Raw genomic sequence first — 14,766 nt, forward strand, 5'->3', positions numbered from 1 at the left:
TTTTGTTCAGTATATTTCCCAAATTGCTGATGAAGCCCGGGATATCCTTGAAAAAAAACTTTACTACATTAGACAGTTGATGAAGGCAAAAGCTGAAAAGCAAGGAAAAGTTGAAGAAAGATTTAAATCCTGCAAATTTTCCAATCCTCGAGTATACCATTCAAGAGAGGAATTTTGTCATTTATTTAATCGTTTCGACAAATTCATCTCATGTATTCCGATTCTAGGATTTAATTCACAAAACTACGACCTGAATGTGATGAAAGGACCTCTACTTCGATGTCTTCAAGACACAGAAGACGAAGATTTTGATTTTGTAGTGAAAAGAACAAACAAGATGAGCTGTATTCAATCAAGAAGATTCAAATTCTTGGATATTTCCAACTTCATTGCTCCAGGATTTTCCTATGCAAAGTATCTCAAAGCTTTCAAATGCTCTCAACAAAAAGGATTTTATCCTTATGAATATATGGATGATCTTGAGAAGTTGAAACAACCGTTTCTACCAGCTAAAGAATGCTTTTACAGTTCTTTGAGAGATGAACATATTTCGGATGCAGATTATGAAATCTGTTCAAACATTTGGAAACAAGAGAAGATGAAAACGTTAAAAGATTTTCTAGTATGGTACAACAATCTCGATGTAGTACCATTTGTTGAAGCTGTAGAAAAACAAAAAGAAGTTTACAGAACCATGGGAATCGATATGTTGAAAGATGCCATTTCACTTCCTGGATTGGCAGTAAAATGGATGTTGAAACTTTCAGATTCGCCTCCTCATCCTATGAGTTCTCATCATCAGACAATCTCATCACATCATTTCAAAGCTTGTCAACCTGTCTGTCTGATCAAGGAAAGTGATAAAGATATTTACTTTACTATCAAGGACAATATCGTAGGTGGACCTAGCATTGTTTTTCACAGACTTCATGAGTCGAAGAAAACACTGATTCGAGAAAGAAAGTTTGGAAAGGAATCCAAACTTTGTGAACTTATTCTAGGGGTTGATGCAAATGCATTATATTTGTGGAGTATGATGCAAGAAATGCCTACTGGAAACCCTAGAATAAGACGATTCGAAAATGGATTTGCATACACTCATTCTCGAAAAAATAGCATGGCTGCTCATGGATGGTTACAATTTTTGACTTGGAAGGACAATATTCAAATCTTACATGAAAACAACGATAAAGAATTTAGAATTGGACAACATAATCTTCCTGTTGATGGATATTGTGAAGAATCGAATACAGTGTTTCAATTTCATGGATGTTTCTGGCATGGACATAACTGTAACAAGACCAAAGGAATAAGTATACATCCATATAAGAATCGACCCATGAGTGAAGTTCTGGAGGAAATGATAAAGAAGGAAGAATATGTTAAAGAACTTGGATATCGTTTAGTAAGAATCTGGGAGTGTGAATGGAACAAGATGATTGAGGATAACACCGAGATTAAGAACTTTATTAGTATCTTCAACGAAGAGTTTTATCCTTCCAATTCCTTTGCCACCGAGGATGAGATTATTCAGCAGATTATAAAAGGGGAGATATATGGATTCATTGAATGCGATATATCTGTTCCTGAAAACTTATACGAAAAGTTTTCAGAAATGAGCCCCATTTTCAAGAATACATCTTTGAATAGAAATCATCTTAGTGAAAGTATGAAAGAATTTGCTGAAAAGGAAGGAATGCTACCTCAAGAACAACGAACTTTGGTGGGGAGTATGTTTGGAGAAAAAATTTTACTACTCACCACTTTAGCAAAATGGTATCTTAATCATGGATTGATTATAACCAAAATATATCAAGTCATAGAATACACCCCTAGAAGAGTTTTCCAGTCATTTGGAGAATCTGTCTCAAATGCTAGAAGAGCTGGTGACAAAGATCCTGACCAAGAGTTGATAGCCACAACCAATAAACTCATTGGAAATTCATCGTACGGGAAAACAATCACTGAGAAATTAAAACATCGAAATGTCAAGTATATTCAAGGAGATTATGAAGCATCCTTGAGAATACGATCACACAGATTTGAATCTTTGGAGGAAATCGATGATAGCTTCTATGAGTTGACTCAACACAAGCCTTCGGTTAGTAGTATATATTTATTATCTTATTGATATAATTGAATCATAATGAAAAATTTACTTGAGCTAATATATGTAAAGGAATCTAATAGGACTGTATATATATTTATTCAGATGAAAATGGATATACCTGTACATATCGGATTCTCCATATTACAACTGGCTAAACTTCGGATGTTGGAGTTCTACTATGACTTCATGGATAGGTAAGTAATCTCATTTGTATCTTTTAGAAAAAATATGTATAATGGTAAACATTTGAATGATAATTTTTGAAATGGGAGTATTATAATACTAAGATAACAAGAATTAAGGATTGAAATTTTTTTATTTTAGATACTTCGACAGAAAGGACTTCCAGTATGTGGCGATGGATACAGATAGTGCCTACATGGCTCTTTCAGCACCTATGGATAATATCGTTAGAAAAGAGATCGCTGATATATACTACAAAGAATATGGAAAATGGTTTCCTAGGATGTATTGCGATCGACACGCGGATGATTTCCAACTCTGTAAATCTGTTCCTACAAAGTTGTGGGAATTACAAAATTGTTGCAAAGAAGTATATCAATATGATATAAGGACTCCTGGTTTATTCAAAGTAGAATTTTCAGGACATGAAATAGTAGCCTTAAATTCTAAGACTTACTTTTGCTGGAATGATGAAACTCATTCTACAAAGCATAGCAGTAAAGGATTAAGTAAAACTACGAATAGTTTTACAAAAGACACTTTTTTAAAAGTATTACATTCAAGATCTCCTAAGGAAGGGGTAAACAAAGGTTTTGTAAAAAAAGACAATAGAGTGTTCTCATACACTCAACTTAGAACTGGATTAACATATTTTTATTCAAAAAGAAGAGTATGTAACGATGGAGTGAGCACAGAATATATTTTAGCATAATTTTTAGAAGTGAATTTGTTGTTAAGTATATATGATAGTAGAGTTTTGCTCCTCGATGTATTATTACTATAAAATTTTATTTTCTTCATTGGCTCTTCTTTTCGTATATACAATATCAATAATATATAACTAAGCTCATATAAATTCAATATACTATCCAATGTAAAATCATTTCGAATGTAGACTTTCTCATAGTAACATGACTCAAAACATTCTGATTAAAGATTTTGTTCCATTCGAGGTTGCAGAAATAATCCCAGATAACATCTTGGTTCATCTTGACAAAAATGAACAAATTCGTACACATCTTACCGAGGAATGTTTATACTACATTCTAGGAACAGCTGCTTTTAGAAAAGTTGTGTCATTGAAAAGATTAAAGTCCAACTGTGTCTGCAGTGCGTTGGAATGCAGGGAATGTTTGGAATCAACATTATGTGTAAAAGAAATATCGATAACACCCTCAGATTTGAAGATGACCTTTGAATGGGTTGATCTTGAAGCTACCATTCGAGAAGGTAAAATTGGAAAAGAGGTTGATTTAGAATGGATTAACAGATTTATCGCGACCGATTTTAAAACGATGGAAGAAACGATTTTTGAAACCGTGTTTTGGAATAGAATTCGGCACTACATGACTCATCCTACTCAACGTGATGAAACGAAACAACTGCTCTTCAGAAGACTCATTCATATAGCACAATTTCCATTAATCGGAGAAAGCGTGGAAGAGGAAATCGAGCATGAAATTGATGATGTAATTATAGATGAAAAATCTGTTGGATGAAAATAAAAAAAAAAGATTCGGAATGATATTAAGTCTACTCCTCTAGATTTCTCCACCATTCTTCAATTTAGCTCTGTTGGTGAAGGAACCAAAAAAAAAAAAAACGAAGAAAACAGAAACAATGTCGGTTATATTTCTAGAGGAGTTTATTCCAGCTCATCTTAAGGATGGACAATTATCAAGAGTGGTTGTAAAGAAAAACACAAAAAAATTCATCAGAAGAGTTACTGAAGAAACTTTTTACTATGTTATCGGATTCTATATCTATAAACGTTTCGTAACATATTTAGAAAGTCGGTGTGGATGCTTCGAGGGAGCTCGAGGATGTCAATATTGTATTAGAATAATGCAAATACGATATGGAAATGAAGGATTGACTCGACAAGAACTTCATGAGACTTTTGCCGAACTCGATATTGGAACGTGTTTGGAATCTGCTCAAATCGGACCAAGGAGTGACAAAGTCCAACTATCATTATTATCCTCACTTGATTGGAACACACCTTCAAACATAATATTAACCGAAACAAGACTTTATCCATATTTGAGAGGAGAAACCAATGATCAACATGCTACAAATCGTTACTTCAGTGAACTCCTACATATCAATGGGAAGAATTGATAATCATCACAGTTAGACTTTGCATAATTCTTTATATTTAATCACTTTATATCCAAGAAGGATTGACTCATCAAATAGAATTGAATAACTTTTTTTTGTATAGTATTTCAAGATAATTTTGAAGAATGAACTATATATATTAAATTGACATACTTTTTTATGCATTTTCTTTGCCTACTTCAGTCAAGAGAGTAGTATTTTAAAAAGACACTATGACTATAATGAATTTGCACATTATAATATTTCTCATTTTACGCTTTACGGGAATAATAAATGGAAATCAAAGAATTCAATATGTTACCGATGCGAATAACTGCTTAAGTAGAACACTCAATGAATTTGAAGTTTCATTACTACTTCCATTCGAAGAAACTACTTTATATCACAAGAATAATGAAACATGCGGAAGAATATTTCCATTGGACTACATTCATTGTGGTTATCCATTACCAGGCAATCACAGATTTGCGTGTAAAGAACTACTAAATGAAGATGAAACAGATGGAAAAAACCTATACCTTAATCCTATAGTGTCAGCTTCATCGGAGCAAGTTCTAACATATTCTGAATGTGAATATTCAGTTCAAAATTCCACAATCGATATTCTAATTGATTTCAAATTATTCTACAGAGGAGAATTATGTGGATATAACTCTACTCTTTCAATGTTGCAATGTCCTCCAGGATCGAATTTTCAAGATATTGACTTTATCTGTAATCTTCAACCTATTTCAAATTCTACTACACCTAAAGATACCTTCATATATGATAATATTGGAAATAATGAAGGATTAGATTTGTTACTTCCTGTTCAGTTTCTCAATTCTTTGGGAAAATCAACTCTTATTTTAGTTCTTCGATGTGACACAGAAATTGATGAAAGATGTATTCCAAAACTTTCCTTTTTAAAACGAATGACAGAATGATTTTGAATTTTTTGTAACATTGATAGTTTATATTTTATAATAAAAACTTATCTCTCATTCAACCAAATATATAACAATCTCCGGAAAATCAACCCCTCGGTGTCCCAGATATTAACCCCCTCACTCATCCGCTAGGTAATCTCTCGCTCTCCTCGATAATCCGCGAGATCCACTCCGGAAAACCATCCAGCCCTCGATGTCCCAGATATTCACCCCCACTATTCCACCGATAATCGGCGACGATTCGCCCGACTAATCCGCGACGATTCCCCGACTAATCCCGCGATAATCCGCGTTCAATCGGATGACTCATCCCCCGCTAATCCGATGACTCATCCACAGATAATCCGCCGATTACGCCAGGAGCGGATCCGTAACCCCTCGAATTCAACCCCCTACTCTACACCACAATTTCCCCCCAAACCCCAACATCTCATTCAACTCCACACGATTCAATCTACACCCCTAGCCAATTCAATTCACAACCCCCTTTTTCTATCCCCCCGCTGGATCCGTCACTTTTATGTGTAGATCTGCTCTCTATATACTACTAAGATTTCTAATGCTAACAGCTACATGGATGCACACACTGTTAGAGTTGACATGGACATCCCGTGACTATGCTTTGGTTTTTTATAAATCATACAATCATTCTATCATACGGTCTGTCAGAAAATAGTCTTGGTTTTAGTCAACCATTGCTACAACAGATTTTGGACCCCCTTTTATATATTTGGTATAGCTCTATTAATGTGCCTAAAGGGAAACTTGACAAAATATAAAATCTTGTGGTTTTAAGATTTGGGTGGAGCCTCAGTTTTGGAGTAGCTATTGAAAATTCTAGAGACAAAAAACAACTTAAATGTGTAATTTATGCGTAACTCCTTTCCATGTTGCATGAAGCTTTAATAAAATATCAATGCACTGCAATATAGAGTAGAGAGTTTTAGAGCCGTAGAGTGGGAACTTTTAGAGAATGCTGTAGAGTTTACCAATAGCAAACTTTGCTACCAGAGTTGTTTACACAGAAGAACAAGAGTGGTGGAAAACAAAACATTAGCTTGAAAGTATTGATTATAATTATAATAGTATTTATAGCTAAAATACTCTTGTGATAATAAAAGTATAATATACTTGATTCGATATAGTTCTTCTCACATTTCGGCTGAGCATCAGAGAAACAAAAATGGATGAACTGATAGAAAACACCGACAGTATTGTTTGCCTTTTTATCCAGGCAAGCAAATCTTTTTAAAATATGTAAACAATCGTATCCAGGCCAGAAATTGTCTATGGTACATAAACACTTATCCAATTACCAGGCAAACACTTTGATAAAAACACAGCATTTTTTGCATGTTTGAATGCAGAAAGGTTTCACTCTATGCAACTCTAGTAAATATGACTAGATGTATTTGTAACAGATGAAAGGTGATCTTAAGCAAAACACTAATAATGATTTGTCTCACAGCATGTTTTTTAAAAAGGTCATGCGATCAAGCGAGAGAGATGAAAAGTTATCAGTGCTGCTGCCAAATCAAATATAATCTGTGCATCGCATAGCAGACACCCACAAGCTGTGGCATATGCAACAGGTAGTTTGAATAAGATGTAATTTAGAAAAATGTGATGGTGTAAACTTACGGACTTTACAATGTAGATAAACTCGTTGGCTCTGCTGTCATTGACAATGACGGTACCTTTCTTGAAGTAAGTAAAAACAACTCCTCGGGCTCCGGTTTGTAAAAGTTCTATTGGCCAGCCTTGCATGTAACTCAGATTTCTTACAAAAGAAAACAAGCAGCTGATAGTACTATATAAGCTATATGCTAAAGTTTGGTACAAAGTCTATTGCTTTATGACTTTTAACTCTCTTTAAATTTTAATTAGACAATATTATTGTTTAGTATATTTGTGTAGCCATATCTAGTGCTGGGGCGATATTACGATATTTTGGTATACCGTCGATACCACTTTCTGACACCAACCGTACCGAGTGCTTTCTGCCCATATCGAAATATTTCAATATGGGCAGAAAGCACGATATCGAATATTGTCGATATTTCACGATATCGTCGATATTTATATCATCGGACTTCAACTGAATCCACCATTTTGCAAGCATGGCGACAGCAAAGAAGACAAAGAGCCCAATCTGGGCTCAGTTCTCCAAAGTAGAAAACGAGATTGAGGGTGTGTCTATGCCAACTGACTAGGTGAGCAAATTCCCTATTTGCTGGTTCGATTAAATCTATCGATGCTTTGCGTGGCAAATAAACAATAGTTTAGTAGTCGTCGTGAGCAAAAAGAGAGGGCGTCATTATTATTATTTACTTTTCTTTATTTCCTCGATGGATTGATTCCTCATCATTATGTTAATAATAAATATTGCTACTCACCATCTGGTTTGCTCATCATATATACTACCTAGTACTCCAAATAACATACCCGATATTTTGATTTATCAGTTGGCTACGCCATCATATCGTACCGAAACGAATTTTTGATATCGTCCCAGCACTAGCCATATCAGTGCATCATGCACAGGAAGACCTCAAATCTAGGCATAATGTAATACGCTCAGATTTGAGGTAATTTCTAAGCGATTTTAAATCCTTAGGTTTTCACCGCCATTTTTTAAAAGTCACACTCAAATGGTTATGAAATTTTTAGTCAGCATTGAACTTTTCTCATTTGTAAAAATATAATGAAAAAGACTTACAACATTAGACTAACAACGTCTAGACTAGGCGTAACAAAATACCTCAAATTTATACAAACACTTTATTATGCCTAGGTCCGACAATTTGTAAAAAGATATAAGCTACTGAGCCATATTATTGACAAAAAATCCAAAATAATATTCTTATATTTTTTTAGAACTGTCTACCCAGTAATTTTAGTTTTCGCGAAGATAAAGTTCCCTTTATGTGGAACTGTTTTCTCTAGAGCATATTTGTAATAGAAAAATTATTTTAGGAATTGTCTTGTCAATCAAAGCTCAACAATCAGAATGATGCATAGGAAACTAGCGTGTTTATTTTTGAAGTGATCAGGTAAAAATAAATTGTTAGAAGTTGTCTACCCAAAATAGTAGTAAAAGTAAGTGTTCTATAAAGTGACATGTTAAAGACTCACTCTAAAAATGTGTCCTTGTTTCCCACTCCTCCAGCCATGAATATTTCGGTAAAATCCTGAAATGGAAATTTTAAACCTGGTTTTAAAACAGAAAGCAGGGTAGCCAGTTAGAAAAAATTCTCAGAGTTACAAACAGCCATAAAGACAATCACCTCATCTCGCAAGACGAGCAGCTCAATGGCCTCCTTAGAGATGGTGGTGCAATCTCTTGGCCGCCCGTGCATCAAACATTCCTCACCAAAGCTATCCCCTCTGCTTATGAACTTTACAGTTTTAGACACTGTAGATTGCTGGTCAAATGATGTCATCACAGCTATAACAACAGGTAGTGGAATTAACATGAAGGAGATTCCTGTTTTTTGCCAGTTTTTATTATAAGCAGGTATAATATGAAAAAAGCGAAGTTGTTTATCAGCATCTGAAATATTTAGGATCTTACGATATTTTGGAAATGCTGTAGCTGATGATGCTAAGCTAAAAGATGAAATGCTAGCGCTGTGTGCAGAAAATGGAAGATCAAACTTTGGAGCAATCAGCACATTTCAGTTAAATTATTGTAAACAGGTATATTGGAGTAACACAGGCAGCTCCGCTGTATGAACTGTTTACAAGCTGCAGGCATGTGATGAGATATTTTGAGTCAATCACGATTTTTATTTCAAGGAGGTGATCAGGTGTCTAATATTGAAGTATTGAAAACAGCAGGAATACCACTATTAAAAGCTAGACCTAATCAAAAAAGGTTGAGATGGCTCAGGCTTGTTAAAATGATACACCGATATCTCCTAATAACTTTTATACTTCTAGTTTTAAGAGGAGTTGGGAGAGGCGCAGATTGAAGTTCATACACACTCAACGGGAACATGAACAAGTGGATATACTCGATAGAAGATGACTTGTAATGAATAGCTAAGGAAAACAAAATATAGAACGGCTAGAGATGTTAGGTTAGATCAAGATTGAACTGGTAATCGTCACACCAACAGACCGACACGTTGATAGTAATAATGGTGATGATGATAGTAATAATGGTGGTGATGATAGTAATAATGGTGGTGATGATGAGAGATTTTTGTGCCTTCAGTGGTTTGATTATTCTCATTATGCAATCAAAATGGGAAATTCACAGATTCCTCTTGCAATCGCTTTGTTTTTCTCTTCTTACATCACAGGCAGCTTGTTTTTGTTTCATCTTTTTGATAAACACGAAGATGGTAAGCAAACGATGCATGGCTAGTATACAGTACTTTGAACCATTAAACTGTACAAAAGCGGCTTGAATTCTCATTGGACAAACTCATCAATTAGCAAGCAGCCCAGGCTAATTTAACAAGAAGCAACACATAAATATTTTCCATGTCACCGTGATTGCAACCACATGAATCTAATAGGTGTTGTCTACTCATGCTATGTAACAGGTGTTGTCTACTCATGCCATGCTGCATTGAGCAGTAAAGTTTCTGCTTCATTTTGTTCAAACGGTCTCCAAAATTGTAAGCTCATACCATTGCATGTAGTTTTAAGCTATTATTACAAGGGCAAGGGGTAAGTCTAAACTTAGCTAACATTACGATATGTGCTATTTGGCCCAAATAACTCAAATAATGATTATACTATATATGGTATACATAAATATGTATACCATATATACTATATATGGTATACATATATATGTACACTATATATAATATATATACTACATGTATATATATGCTGTATAAAGTAGATATATACTTAATAAGCTAAATAAAGTAGGCTATATATATATATACTTTATATAGCGTATTAAAGTATATATATGTTTATTGCGCTATATAAAGTATATATATAAAGAATATACTATGTAAAATATATGATGTAAAATCTATGAACATTTCATATAGCATATTAAGTATATGTATACTTTATATAGCGCAAATAAATATATATATATACACTATAATAAGCTAAATAAAGTATATATATACTTTATTTAGCTTATTAAGTATATACATACTTTATATACTGTATATATATATATATACATGTAGTATATATATACAGTATATAATATATAGTGTATATATATGTATACTATATATAGTACAAATGAAAACTATGTATAGCATACACATATGCTATATATAGTTTATATACTATGTATATACCATATATGTATGTGTATTATCCCACGACCAAACGAGCGGAGCGAAGTGGGGGAGTTTTTATGATAAATGCATGTGCACACAACTTACGAAAATTATTCATCAACAATGAGACGAACCCTCGTCAAGAAATTTCATCAACAAATTTAAGCATCGTTATGTAAAGTCGTTAAAGTATAATAACGTTACAAAACACATTTAAACCTATTTAAATATGTTACCAAGTCTTTGTAAACCTTCGATAATATCTTAAAACTTACCCATCTGATCGGATTATACACAAATAGACAGATTAATTTCAACGAAAATCGCCACAAAACACTTGAAAAGCTTGGTTTAATAAAAGTTAAGACCAAAAATTGAAACGCCGAGGGACAGATAATAGAACGATGAAGTCTTGCGCAGTTCACGAAAAGATAACGTGCACTTTTCACCAGTCTATAGCGTTGTCGAACTGCCGAAGGTTTTGGCAATTAACATAGGAGTACAGAAATCGTTTCATTTTTGCCGATTTCAATTTTTTTATTTTCATTTGCCGACACATTTGAATACTTTCCCATTCTAACTGATGTCCAACGCAGTATAAGTAAAGCAAATGACGATGATATTTTTAACGTTTCTTATGAGATTATTACAATAATTAATTATAAGTTTGGATGACTACAGAACAATGACTACATAGTACAGACTTTCTAAAAATCTAACGCAGTGTAAATAAAGGCATGACGATGATATTTTTTCTAACGGTTCTAATGAGATTATTGCAATAATTAATTATAAGTTTGGATGACTACAGGACAATGACTACGTAGTACAGATTTTCTAAAAATCTATATAAATATCGCAACTTCGTGATATTGTTAGCTATGCCGTTTTGAATTGTAAACAAAACTGTGCATTGGTTTTTTATTATTACTATATAAATAATATTGGTTATTCTAATAATATCAGTGCATTTTACTTCTAATATTGGCCAATATTGCATTTTTTTTTGCAGGAGAAGAGATATAAACATATAATCTTTTCCTTTCATTATTGCTATTTGTTGTATATAATAACACCCAGCACATTACAGCTACCATTGAAGTTATCCTATTTGACTGCTAATATTGCATTTCTCAACCATCAGTACCCTTTCTTTTTTCCAATATCACTTTGGTCGTGGGCTGTATGACAGTGGAATTTCTAGTATATATAATGTGTACTGTATATACATATATGTAATGTTGCATGCATAATATACAATGTATACTTACATTACTGTACGTATGTGCAGCCTAAAGGACTTATATACTACATATATAGTGTATATACTATAAATATTATATATTTGTTAGTAGCAATGTCTGTAGACTATTTTCTGTTGCCATAAGCCAGTTGTCTACATACATATTGCGCAGAGCATGAGGTAAGAGCAGATAACTACCCGATCCAGAGAGAACATAGAAGAAGCTGTAGGCCACATGTCCTTCTCTAGTGATCACTCTCTTCGCATCATACCATTCATACCAGGCCTTTTCTGCCATTTTTCTTTGCATTAGCATCGGATATTCAGCCAATGTGTCATAGTTACCCATAAACACTATCAACTGCAACACATTGTCATAGTTACCCATAAACACTATCAACTGCAACACATTGTCATAGTTACCCATAAACACTATCAGCTGCAACACATTGTCATAGTTACCCATAAACACTATCAGCTGCAACACATTGTCATAGTTACCCATAAACACTATCAACTGCAACACATTGTCATAGTTACCCATAAACACTATCAGCTGCAACACATTGTCATAGTTACCCATAAACACTATCAGCTGCAACACATTGTCATAGTTACCCATAAACACTATCAACTGCAACACATTGTCATAGTTACCCATAAACACTATCAGCTGCAACACATTGTCATAGTTACCCATAAACACTATCAGCTGCAACACATTGTCATAGTTACCCATAAACACTATCAGCTGCAACACATTGTCATAGTTACCCATAAACACTATCAACTACAACACATTGTCATAGTTACCCATAAACACTATCAGCTGCAACACATTGTCATAATTACCCATAAACACTATCAGCTGCAACACATTGTCATAGTTACCCATAAACACTATCAACTACAACACATTGTCATAGTTACCCATAAACACTATCAGCTGCAACACATTGTCATAGTTACCCATAAACACTATCAGCTGCAACACATTGTCATAGTTACCCATAAACACTATCAGCTGCAACACATTGTCATAGTTACCCATAAACACTATCAGCTGCAACACATTGTCATAGTTACCCATAAACACTATCAACTGCAACACATTGTCATTGTTACCCATAAACACTATCAGCTGCAACACATTGTCATAGTTACTCATAAACACTATCAGCTGCAACACATTGTCATAGTTACCCATAAACACTATCAGCTGCAACACATTGTCATAGTTACCCATAAACACTATCAGCTGCAACACATTGTCATAGTTACCCATAAACACTATCAGCTGCAACACATTGTCATAGTTACCCATAAACACTATCAGCTGCAACACATTGTCATAGTTACCCATAAACACTATCAGCTGCAACACATTGGCATAGTTACCCATAAACACTATCAGCTGCAACACATTGTCATAGTTACCCATAAACACTATCAGCTGCAACACATTGTCATAGTTACCCATAAACACTATCAGCTGCAACACATTGTCATAGTTACCCATAAACACTATCAGCTGCAACACATTGTCATAGTTACCCATAAACACTATCAGCTGCAACACATTGTCATAGTTACCCATAAACACTATCAGCTGCAACACATTGTCATAGTTACCCATAAACACTATCAGCTGCAACACATTGTCATTGTTACCCATAAACACTATCAGCTGCAACACATTGTCATAGTTACCCATAAACACTATCAGCTGCAACACATTGTCATAGTTACCCATAAACACTATCAGCTGCAACACATTGTCATAGTTACCCATAAACACTATCAGCTGCAACACATTGTCATTGTTACCCATAAACACTATCAGCTGCAACACATTGTCATTGTTACCCATAAACACTATCAGCTGCAACACATTGTCATAGTTACCCATAAACACTATCAGCTGCAACACATTGTCATAGTTACCCATAAACACTATCAGCTGCAACACATTGTCATAGTTACCCATAAACACTATCAGCTGCAACACATTGTCATTGTTACCCATAAACACTATCAGCTGCAACACATTGTCATAGTTACCCATAAACACTATCAGCTGCAACACATTGTCATAGTTACCCATAAACACTATCAGCTGCAACACATTGTCATAGTTACCCATAAACACTATCAGCTGCAACACATTGTCATTGTTACCCATAAACACTATCAGCTGCAACACATTGTCATAGTTACCCATAAACACTATCAGCTGCAACACATTGTCATTGTTACCCATAAACACTATCAGCTGCAACACATTGTCATAGTTACCCATAAACACTATCAGCTGCAACACATTGTCATAGTTACCCATAAACACTATCAGCTGCAACACATTGTCATAGTTACCCATAAACACTATCAGCTGCAACACATTGTCATAGTTACCCATAAACACTATCAGCTGCAACACATTGTCATAGTTACCCATAAACACTATCAGCTGCAACACATTGTCATAGTTACCCATAAACACTATCAACTACAACGTATTGTCTCCCATAAATGTTATTAACCCATAGCATTATGAGTTGATAGTTACCCATAAACTCTATCAACTAAAACGTATTGTCTCCCGTTAATGTTATTAACCCATAGCATTATGAGTTGATAGTTACCCATAAATCACCCATAGTTACCCATAAATGCTATCAACTGTAACACATTGCCATGGTTACACTGTAATAATAACAAGTTCAGGAAAGTTATAATAATAGTTTAATTGTAAACTTTGTCTGCAGGGCATTATGAGATTTACTCAGTGTCATCATTGTGCAAAACAGCATTTACAACTACAATGTATTTACTAGCAAAAAACATTTAGATGGTTGTCATAGTTACAAGTAAACAATGCACGCCTTGTTTGAACATTTCAACAAAAGGTGTGTACAT

At 34.3% G+C, this 14,766-nt stretch overlaps 1 protein-coding gene across 1 annotated transcript in view; it reads right to left on the minus strand.

The window, feature by feature from the left end:
- Positions 1–14,766, minus strand: part of LOC137390621 (uncharacterized) — a 44,285-nt gene that overhangs the window by 20,538 nt on the left and 8,981 nt on the right. The window contains exons 6-9 of the mRNA XM_068076947.1: positions 12,049–12,211; positions 8,631–8,791; positions 8,479–8,534; positions 6,985–7,123 (exon numbers count right to left, since the gene is read on the minus strand). Of these exons, the coding sequence (XP_067933048.1) occupies positions 6,985–7,123; positions 8,479–8,534; positions 8,631–8,791; positions 12,049–12,211 (519 nt within the window). The remainder of the gene's footprint in view (positions 1–6,984; positions 7,124–8,478; positions 8,535–8,630; positions 8,792–12,048; positions 12,212–14,766) is intronic.

The sequence above is a fragment of the Watersipora subatra genome, chromosome 3, assembly GCF_963576615.1.
Source record: "Watersipora subatra chromosome 3, tzWatSuba1.1, whole genome shotgun sequence".
Taxonomy (NCBI): Eukaryota; Metazoa; Bryozoa; class Gymnolaemata; order Cheilostomatida; family Watersiporidae; genus Watersipora; species Watersipora subatra.